At 36.6% G+C, this 11,199-nt stretch overlaps 1 protein-coding gene across 3 annotated transcripts; it reads left to right on the top strand.

The window, feature by feature from the left end:
- The first annotated feature begins 106 nt into the window (after window positions 1–106).
- noxred1 (NADP-dependent oxidoreductase domain containing 1) lies at window positions 107–9,614 on the top strand. Of its 3 annotated transcripts, XM_051869017.1 has the most exons (7): window positions 107–376; window positions 477–640; window positions 3,406–3,586; window positions 4,874–5,031; window positions 6,789–6,987; window positions 9,060–9,136; window positions 9,435–9,614. In XM_051869017.1, exons 1-7 carry the CDS (start codon window positions 219–221, stop codon window positions 9,464–9,466), a joined length of 969 nt encoding a protein of 322 aa, XP_051724977.1. In that variant the 5' UTR covers window positions 107–218; the 3' UTR covers window positions 9,467–9,614. The 3 variants fall into 3 exon arrangements, with proteins under 3 accessions (XP_051724977.1, XP_051724976.1, XP_051724978.1); XM_051869016.1 differs by having other exon boundaries at window positions 9,060–9,614; XM_051869018.1 differs by lacking the exons at window positions 9,060–9,136; window positions 9,435–9,614 and having other exon boundaries at window positions 4,874–5,050; window positions 6,858–6,987.
- The last annotated feature ends 1,585 nt before the right edge of the window (window positions 9,615–11,199 follow it).

Here is an 11,199-nt window from a genome sequence, read left to right as displayed (position 1 = left end):
CATAGGTCTTCAAACATGAAATGTCTCTATATTCTAATCTAAATTCTGAATAAAGTGCCAATTTTGCTGTTGGGACTTTTATTTTGAAAACGACGTAAAGCATCTACTTTTGTCTTATTGATTCTAGTTTCACAGTTCGAAGTAGTTACTATAGAAACCGGATCTGTTTACGTTAAATCTGTAACTTTAAACATCCAAGATTTAAATGTTGTATCCAAATGTTGGACTTCACCAATAATTTAAACTCTCTAGGATTTGAGGCTGGACTCAGTGAAGATGAGAAAAAAGCGCTTTTTCTGCGCAGTCGATCTGCTGGGTTGACTGTCAGTGGATGTGCGCATGCTGTATTTGTCTGTGATCTTTTCAGATTATTAAGGTAAGGGCAGTCGAACAATGTTGTGGATCTCATATGACTCTAATATCCATATAGACGGCGGTTTGTTTTTACTACACAGCCATGTACATTTTTCCCACAGAAAGAAACTGAATGATGAGGATGGCTGCACTTCTAAAACGCATCTGTCTGTTGGCATACTGGGTGGAGGACACATGGGCAAACAGCTGGCAATGCTTTTACTGCATGCATCCAGCCTCAAACCATGCCACATCAACATCTCAACTAAAAGACCCGAGAGCTTAGGTTAGTCATAGAGGGAAACAAGATACATTTCTAGTTAGTTTAAACATTATTTGTATTCCAGACATTGGTCTTTAAAAGAAAAAAGTATCAGCTGTATGCGAAGTGACCCACATTTGTTTTTTGACCACTGAAAATGTGTACAATTTAACAATTTACGCATGGAGGCACATTGAGATCCTCATAACTCTGGGATTTAACCATACAGAGCAATAAAAATGAAGATAGCAAAAGAAAACTTTTAGAATCTAAAAAAACACATATTGAGATATCTTTACTACTTTTTGAGTTACAGACATGAAAAATTATTTCATTTCTGAACGGTCACCTTTGGCTTATAATGCAACAAGGATTGCTAAAGTCAACAGAATTTATTTATAGACCTACTAATCTCTGTGTAAAAATAAAATAATGATGCTGCCATCTATCTAAAGTCATTTTCTCCCTCTGTAATTTGGCTTTAAATTTTAGGTGAAAACTGTCATTTTGTCCCCCCTCTACAAAATAGTGGATTACTCAGTAAATATTTATCCATGGCATTTAATAATTTGGCTAACATTACTATTTATGTTTGTCCTTCTTCAGAAAAATATTAACAAAATTAAAAATTTGAGCCGGGGACCTCTGGTTGAGTTGACACGGAATTACCCTATATACAGTTGCAAGAAAAAGTATGTGAACCACTTGCAGAACCTGTGAAAATGTTAATAATTTTAACAAAAGGGAGATAATGCAAAATGCATGTTATTTTTTATTTAGTACTGTCCTGAGTAAGATATTTTACATAAAAGATGTTTACATATAATCCACAAGACAAAAAAAAAATAGCTGAATTTATTAAAATAACCCCATTCATAAGTATGTGAACCATTGATTCTTAATACTGTGTGTGGTTACCTGGATGATCTACGACTGTTTTTTTGTTTTGAGATGGTTGTTCATGAGTCCCTTGTTTGCTCTGAGCAGTTAAACTGAGCTCTGTTCTTCAGAAAAAATCTCCATGTCCTGCAGATTCTTCAGTTTTCCAGCATTTTTTGCATATTTGAACCCTTTACAACAGTAAATGAATGATTTTGAGATCCGTCTTTTCACACTGAGGACAACTGAGGGACTCAAACACAACTATTAAACAAGGTTCAAACATTCACTGATGCTCCAGAAAAAAAAACATGATTCATTAAGAGCCGGGGGGTGAAAACATTTGGAATTTGAAGATCGAGGTTAATTGTATTTAATTCGTTTTCCGGGAAACATGTAAGTATCTTCTGTTGCTTCCGAAGGGCAGTACTAAATGAAAAAAAAATGATATTAAAGCGAAATAAGAAAAATTTGGACCTCTTCATCCTGTTCAAAAGTTTTCACCCCCCGGCTCTTAATGCATCGTGTTTCCTTCTGGAGCATCAGTGAATATTTGAACCTTTTTTAATAGTTGTGTTTGAGTCCCTCAATTGTCCTCAGTGTGAAAAGATGGATCTCATAATCATTCAGTCACTGCTGGAAAGGGTTCAAATATGCAAAAAATCCTTGAAAACTGAAGAATTTTCGGGACCTGGAGGATTTTTCTGAAGAACAGAGCTCAGTTTAACTGCTCTGGACAAACAAGGGACTCATGAACAACCATCACAAAACAAACAAACAGTCGTAGATCATCCAGGTAACCACACACAGTACTAAGAATCAATGGTTCACAAACTTTTGAACTGGGTCATTTTAATAAATTCAGCTATTTTTTTGTCTTATGAATTATATGTAAACATATTTTATGTAAAATATCTTACTCAGGACAGTACTAAATAAAAAATAACATGCATTTTGTATGATCTCTCTTATTTTGTTAAAATTTTACATTTTCACAGATTCTGCAAGTGGTTCACATACTTTTTCTTGCAACTGTGTATATATATATATATATATATATATATATATATATATATTATAATAATAAGCAGCAAATCAGAATATTAGAATGATTTCTTAAAGATCATGTGACACTGAAGACTGGAGTAATGATGCTGAAAATTCAGCTTTGCATCACAGGAATGATTTACATTTCAAAACATATTAGAATAGAAAACAGTTATTTTATATTTTTGTAATAATATTTCACAATACTGTTTTACTGTATTTTCGATAAATTAAATGCAGCCTTTGTGAAAATAAGAGACTTTATTTCAAAAAACAAAGCTTATAGTGACCCCAAACTTTTGCAGTCTAAATGCACTCAGAAGAAATTGTTTTAAAAACTGTAGAACTGCATCTATAGTTGCATCTAGCCCATATATTTTGTTTCCTAAATGATTAAAAGATGTCAATGAAACATGATTAATCTTAGGTGCACAAATATCTTTAGAAGCATTCTTTTATTTTTTGATTATTTTTTCATCGAATACCTGCTTGACTACACATGAATCAGTTCTCATAGTCCTTACAACACTGTGTGAGGGTGAACTGTTTTGTGAGTGTGTTGATGTTGATCCTTAGAGGTCCATCAAAGCTGCATAATGGTGCACAGGCGTTACTATAGAAACACGTGAAGGTCCACATGCCTGCGACCCACTGGCGCCCTCTTGTCATAGTAATTATTCATGCAGTCAGGAGTTGTTTCCACGCTAATGGTTCACATATCATAAAAATCCTCCCGAGTCTGGCTGTCATAAAGATTAAAATCAGACCGGTTTTACATTGACATTGTAGGACCGGTATACTCTAATCAGGATTTTCATCAAAATCTACTAGTTAACTCTCTCGTTTCTTTCATTGATCCATAGGGGAAATTTCAAACATTGGTGTTAAGTGTTACTTCGACAACATTAGACTGGCTAAATGGGCAGACTTGCTCTTCCTCTGTGTCTTGCCCTCTCATCTTCCTCAAGTATGCTCAGACATTCGTTGCCATCTGTCTTCAAGCTGTCTTGTGTACAGTTTCACCTCAGCAGTGCCACTGAACAGGTATTAAGATGAACATATTTCAGGTTATTAGCTTTATTTTGAATACTCAGTGTTATTCATTATGGAATAAGGAAAATCTACTGTGCTTTGATATCTGTTGGTTGGATCTCTGTCAGATTTTGATTATAGAGTGCAACAGTTAGGTTCCGGAAGTAAAGTAGTTTCTCCATAAGGAAGCTGATTTTTAATGTTAACTTATAAACCTTTAAAGACAGCCCTACTGTGAGCTACAAGGTTGTTAATCCATGTTATTTGCTTCTGCTGAAGCTGTCAGGTCAAATTATTTCAGCTTATTTTTAAAATAATCGTGTTTAACAGCGGAATTAAACTACATTACCCACGATGCTGTACAAAAAAAATTAGACCAATCAGAGAAACGAAAAAAGCAACATGCTCCAAAAGAGCTCTTTAGCCCCGCCCACTTCCATGAAGCACCGCAAATGATGTAATCGAACCGATCTCCCTACACTTTCAAAATACTGAAATACTTGTAGTTTGAAATAATTGTAGTTCTTTCCCTCACAGTCTTGTACCTTTGTGTTTTTGTCAATTTTCCAAAAACTTTTTTTGCTTCAAATCAAAGTTTGTAGTGTTGTGATTCACATCGTAGCTGGTTGGTTTGGTTTATGGTTTATAACTCTTTAACAAAGACTATTTTAAAATCCATATGGGAGAAAGGAATGGAAAAAAATACTTCCGGAACCAGCAGCACTAAAAAAAGGGGCGGGCACTATTGCAATCTATACTTTCAAACAGGGTTGTCAAAAGTACCAACTCCGGTATCAAGTTGGTACTGAAATTTAAAGAATGTGACGACACCAGCATTTCCCCCTAGCATTTTGAGCGCTGTTGAGCGGATTCTTAAACACCTCTGATTGGCCATTGTGTTACACGGATACACACGGGAGCAGGCGGATCCGCTGATAGACACTCCCGTGTGTATCATCTGTGTAAGAACTCGGCGAAGAGCGTCATTGATGTCTATTCACAACATGTTTTTGAAGCGTTGATCATTGTAGCCAATCACAGACATATCTGTTGAGTGTATGAACAAAATGGCCAATCAAAGGTGTTTTAGGTTAGTCAGAATCTACTCAACAGCGCACAAGATGCTAGGGGGAAATGCTGATAGCATCGCATTTTTAAAATTTCAGTACAAACGTGTTACTAAAGTCGGTACTTTTGGCAAACCTACTTGCAAAACTTAGATTTTGAGAGAAAATTACAGCATCAGCTTATCATCTTCTCAAAACGTTTTTTTTTTTTGTTTTTTTTTTTTTTTTTCAGGCTTGCAATGCTTCTTGACCACAGATTTATTATCAAACCCCAGTATGAGTTTGTGGCTTGTGATGATGTGACTGCAATTTGGCTCCTCCACAATCAAGTGACCACAGCTTTAATGCACAAGGAAGTGCTTTCTGCCTCACTTCCTCTTTCAATGAATGGTGTGTGAAATCTGTGGGTGTATCCTTTACAATACATTTGCATTTCCTCTTTAAAATGTTTATATTCATCTGTCATTATTATAGACATTAAAATATTAAGAAATAAATAACATTATTATTATTAACAACATATCTAAATAAATAAAATAGTAATACTCGAATAAATATTAAAAAACTATTAAAAAATATGGAAAAAAAATATAAGATTGGAGGAAAAATTGTGTCCATGCTTTTGCGTTCTCTCGCAAATGTTTTGCCTTCCCAAGAATCTTTGCGTTCGCTTTGTGTTCTTTGCAAGTGAACGCAAAGGTGAACTGCGAGTGAAAGCAAACTCAAAACATTTGCGAGAGAATTTTTTTTCTTATCCCATCTCATATTTTTTTCATCATCATGTCCCTTTAGGGGCTCTGTAGTATCACATATGTTTCCACAAAAATATTAAAGGATTAGTTCACTTTGAAATGAAAATTAGCCCAAGCTTTACTCACCCTCAAGCCATCCTAGGTGTATATGACTTTCTTCTTTCTGATGAACATAATCGCAGAAATATTAATAAATATCCTGACGCGTCTGAGCTTTATAACGGCAGTGATAGGGATCAATGAGTATGAGCTGAAGAAAGTGCTTCCATCCACATCCATCCATCATAAATATGTGCTCCACACGGCTCCGGGGGGTTAATAAAGGCCTTCTGAAGTGAAGCGTTTGTGTAAAAAAATATCCATATTTAACAAGTTATATAGGAAAATATGTAGCTTCTGCATGAGCCGCCTTCCGTATTCAACGTACAAAGAAAGTGTAAAACTCTTGCAGTTCACAAAGCTTACGCTACGTCCTACACCTTCCCTATTCAACTTACGGAAAAAGTGTAACTGACGCAACACCAGTTTACACTTTCTTCGTAACTTCAATACGGAAGCTAGATATTTTACTTCATAACTTGTTTAAATATGGATATTTTTACACAAACGCATCGCTTTGCTTTAGAAGGCCTTTATTAACCCTCCGGAGCCGTGTGGAGTACGTTTATGTTGGATGGATTTGGATGGAAGCATTTTCTTCAGCTCATACTTATGAACCCTTTTCACTGCCATTATAAAGCTCAGATGCGTCAGGATATTTATTAATATTTCTGTGATTATGTTCATCAGAAAGAAGAAAGTCATATACACCTAGGATGACTTGAGGGTGAGTAAAGCTTGGGCTAATTTTCATTTCAAAGTGAACTAATCCTTTAAGCAGCACAGATGTTTTCAACCTTGATAATAATAATAAATGTTTCTTGAGCAGCAAATCAGCATATTTGAATGATTTCTGAAGGATCATGTGACACTGAAGACTGGAGTAATGATGCTGAAAATTCAGCTTTGCCATCACAGGAATAAATTACACTAAAAATATATATTAAAATAATTAACAATCTTTTATCTAAAGCGACTTACACAAATGAGGAATACAGCAAGCAATTTGTCATAAATACGCAAATAAACACAAGAAGACATTAAAACTTTGTATTATGATGTTTCAAATGATTAAAAAGTTAAAAAGTGTCAATGAAACTTAATTAATCTTAGGTGCAAATATTCTTTTGATTTTTTTTGCAACTTTATAACCAGCTGCTTAACTACACAATGATATTTTTTTTATATCCCCTGAAAATATGTCTGTATCCATCTGTCATGTGAAGTCAATACAGTGTGGTTTTCGTATGGTGTGCTATAAGAGTCCATTAAGTAAACTTTGAGTGTTTACTGAAGGTGGCCTCTTCCTGGATCAGAGATGGGTATCAGCTGTGCTGTACAGTCTCCTCAACATGTGCACGGCAGAGAAGCTGGGGTCCGGAAAGACTCTTCGCCTGCTAAATGGACTGTTTGAGACCGGTGTTTCAACAAAAACATTTACTTATCACAGTTTTGTAAATTCACCCAGTGCATCTGATCCCAATAAACCCGACGAGTGAGTCTAAAAAATTTTTCATACAAAGGATTACAGCAGTGTTATTTTAGTTTAATTATACTGTAGTTTTGTTCATATTTTGAATTAGCTTTTATTTTTATACTTTTAACTTTCATGGTAACTTTTTAGTCATTTCATGATGTGCTTTTGTCAATTTATTAGTTGTTGTTTTTTTTTTTTTAAATATTACTATTTAGGTTAAATTTATTTTTATTTTAGATTTAGTTTAGTTTTTTATATATACAGTATCTCACAGAAGTGAGTACACCCCTCACATTTTTGTAAATATTTTATTATATCTTTTCATGTGACAACACTGAAGAAATGACACTTTGCTACAATGTAAAGTAGTGAGTGTACAGCTTGTATAACAGTGTAAATTTGCTGTTCCCTCAAAATAACTCAACACACAGCCATTAATGTCTAAACCGCTGGCCACAAAAGTGAGTACACCCCTAAGTAAAAATGTCCAAATTGGGCCCAATTAGCCATTTTCTCTCCCCGGTGTCATGTGACTCGTTAGTGTTACAAGGTCTCAGGTGTGAATGGGGAGCAGGTGTGTTAAATTTGGTGTTATCACTCTCACCCTCTCATACTGGTCACTGGAGGTTCAACATGGCACCTCATGGCAAAGAACTCTCTGAGGATCTGAAAAAAAGAATTGTTGCTCTACATAAAGATGGCGTAGGCTATAAGAAGATTGCCAAGACCCTGAAACTGAGCTGCAGCACGGTGGCCAAGACCATACAGCGGTTTAACAGGACAGGTTCCACTCAGAACAGGCCTCGCCATGGTCGACCAAAGAAGTTGAGTGCACATGCTCAGCGTCATATCTAGAGGTTGTGTTTGGGAAATAGACATATGAGTGCTGCCAGCATTGCTGCAGAGGTTGAAGGGGTGGGGGGTCAGCCTCTCAGTGCTCAGACCATACGCCGCACACTGCATCAAATTGGTCTGCATGGTTGTCGTCCCAGAAGGAAGCCTCTTCTAAAGATGAAAGCCCGCAAACAGTTTGCTGAAGACAAGCAGACTAAGGACATGGATTACTGGAACCATGTCCTGTGGTCTGATGAGACCAAGATAAACTTATTTGGTTCAGATGGTGTCTAGCGTGTGTGGCGGCAACCAGGTGAGGAGTACAAAGACAAGTGTGTCTTGCCTACAGTCAAGCATGGTGGTGTGAGTGTCATGGTCTGGGGCTGCATGAGTGCTGCCGGCACTGGGGAGTTACAGTTCATTGAGGGAACCATGAATGCCAACATGTACTGTGACATACTGAAGCAGAGCATCCCCTCCCTTCGGAGACTGGGCCGCAGGGCAGTATTCAAACATGATAACGACCCCAAACACACCTCCAAGACAACCACTGCCTTGCTAAAGAAGCTGAGGGTAAAGGTGACGGACTGGCCAAGCATGTCTCCAGACCTAAACCCTATTGAGCATCTGTGTGGCATCCTCAAATTGAAGGTGGAGGTCAAGGTCTCTGACATCCACCAGCTCCGTGATGTCGTCATGGAGGAGTGGAAGAAGACTCCAGTGGGAACCTGTGAAGCTCTGGTGAACTCCATGCCCAAGAGGGTTATGGCAGTGCTGGAAAATAATGGTGGGCACACAAAATATTGACACTTTGGGCCCAATTTGGACATTTTCACTTAGGGGTGTGCTCACTTTTGTGGCCAGCGGTTTAGACATTAATGGCTGTGTGTTGAGTTATTTTGAGGGGACAGCAAATTTACTGTTATACAAGCTGTACACTCACTACTTTACATTGTAGCAAAGTGTCATTTCTTCAGTGTTGTCACATGAAAAGATAAAATAAAATATTTACAAAAATGTGAGGGGTGTACTCACTTCTGTGAGATACTGTATTTATTATCAGTTAATAATTTTAGTGCTTCAACTTCAAACTTTATTTCAGTTAACAGAAATGTTTTAGTTAATGATAATAACAGTATTGTATAGTTGTTCATTCATATTTATATTCTAAAAGATTAAATCTGTAACAGATTGAATGCTGACTATTATATGTTATAATAGTTTGTTCATAATAGTTTGTCTCTGTTGTTTTACAGCCTTTTTCCGTGGATCAATTTGGTTGATGCACAAAGTAAAGACACTCCATTGACTGATCTGGTGTCAAGAAGTAAAGGTTTGCGAGACTGCATTTCAATCATGTACTACAATGTATTTTTAAACCTAGCAGAAGGATAAGATATAATTGTCTTCATAGTTATTTGTTTACTGAAACAAATCAATTAAATTGTGCAACATTTTAGTTTCAGTGTGACATTTCTGTGTTCATGTTTAATCTGTTTATAATTAACCAACTGTTATGTTTGCAAGTGGACTCTAAAATAAGTGCTAATTAAACTCAGGGGAAAAGTTAGTATGTCAGCTCTATCCCTGTGAGCTGCCTTAGTGCTATATTTGTGTTTTATCCTCTGCAGATTTTTGCCACACAAGGCCAAAGTACATTTGAATGTGCCAAGATAACTAGAAAACTGCAAATCAAGTAAATATTGACTAGAACTAATAAACACTAGAACTGTTCACTTATCTCACAAAACATGTAATGCTACCAATGTAAAATACTTGTAAAATAAATGTAAGATAGTTTTGATCTTAAATCTCTATGCAGTCTGTGTCTATATTATTCTTCATGCTAGTAGTGCTAAATCCCCACTTTTACACTAATGTAACGATAGCGCGATTTGCTGGCGTGGATGCAGTCAATTTTGACCGCGAAAGATGAGGTAGTTCGACTGAATGTCGTGTATTTACGGCATTTTAATACATGCCTAGTTTTAATGTTATTTTAAGGTGGAGTAGAATTAAATGAACGGCAAAGCATTTTGTTCGCGTACATCAGTTTGAGAGCCACTGCTGGATATCAGCCTACACTTTGATCTTAGATTTAGTCAGAAAACGAGCAGCGCAATATAGACCGACTGAAATGCAGATCGCTGAACTCCAGCTTACTTCTCTGTGTTTTCAGATCATCCGCGCTTCAGTGTAGAGAGAGCGCGTGTGCGTGGTTGCCAGATTGCAAAGATTAAGTAATACGGGTTCTTTTAACAGAAAAGCTCTGATTGGGGGTTTGAATTCTGGAAATTTGGCAACCGTAAGCATGAACGCTCATAAAAACAATCTTTAATGTTTTGTCTCCTTTATTCGACCAAAAAAAAAAGTGATTTCAAAAGAGTGCTTTTGGTAAAGTTTTTTAGCCACATTTTAGTCTCGTCTTTTTTCGTCAATGATATTGCATGTGTAGATTTAGTCACAGTTATCGTTTAATGTCGTGTCGTGTCTCGTCGTCTAATCTTAGTCATGGAAAAAAAGGTCTTCAACAAACATTTTTCGTCATAGTTTTCGTTAACGAAATTAACACTGCTGTGGGAGCAGCATCAGTGTTGCCATGTCGGCGGTTTTCCAGCAGAATTGGGCTACTTTAACTCTGTTGACACGGGTTGTTTTTCATGTCTGCAGGTTGAAGCAACTCCAAATAACATGATATTTAGCCCCCTGCCAAAAGCGCGGACTTTAGCCCCTGAAATGAGTTTTGAGTAGCAATTGGGCGGGTTTTATTGTGAAAACCTGGCAACCCTAAATGGTATAGGTTAGTTGTCACAAGAAGAGAGAAAGGTTGACATGGATCATGATAAATCTCGAGCCTACAGGGAATCACCCATTTTAAACAAACACAGAACAGAGGAGAGTATGCTGGCAAAAAGAGAACAAGACTCAAGCTCGTAATAAAACCTGAATCAACATTGGCTTGGCTTTTTGGAAATGGCGAGAACTGAGGGATTTGAAATCTTGTAAAAGTGATGCAGAGGTGGTGTTTTTATTACTCAACAGGTGAGTGAGGTATTTTATTGAACAGATAAATTGCTGTATGTAGTTCTCTAACAGAGTTCATAGTAAAGCATCATCTATCGTGAAGGGTCATTTCATTATGGTTGTTGTAGCGCTGTGCTGGACTTTATTTTTAAGGAAGTACCGTGTGTATATATTTGGCTATAGCTACAGTAATGTCTTCAGCTAGTCAGCTTGAGATCCTTTCCATTTAAACTGGTTATATCTCTTAAGCCTACTAGTAGTGAATATGATAACCATATTCAATACAGTCATGCAGAGCTAAAGCACAACAAAAAACATGTTTTTCTGCATGATGCATGCAGTTTAGTTTGCATGCAACATAGTATACCTTTA

The sequence above is a fragment of the Ctenopharyngodon idella genome, chromosome 17 (assembly GCF_019924925.1).
Source record: "Ctenopharyngodon idella isolate HZGC_01 chromosome 17, HZGC01, whole genome shotgun sequence".
NCBI lineage: Eukaryota > Metazoa > Chordata > Actinopteri > Cypriniformes > Xenocyprididae > Ctenopharyngodon > Ctenopharyngodon idella.
This window is presented reverse-complemented; position numbering and strand designations above follow the sequence as displayed.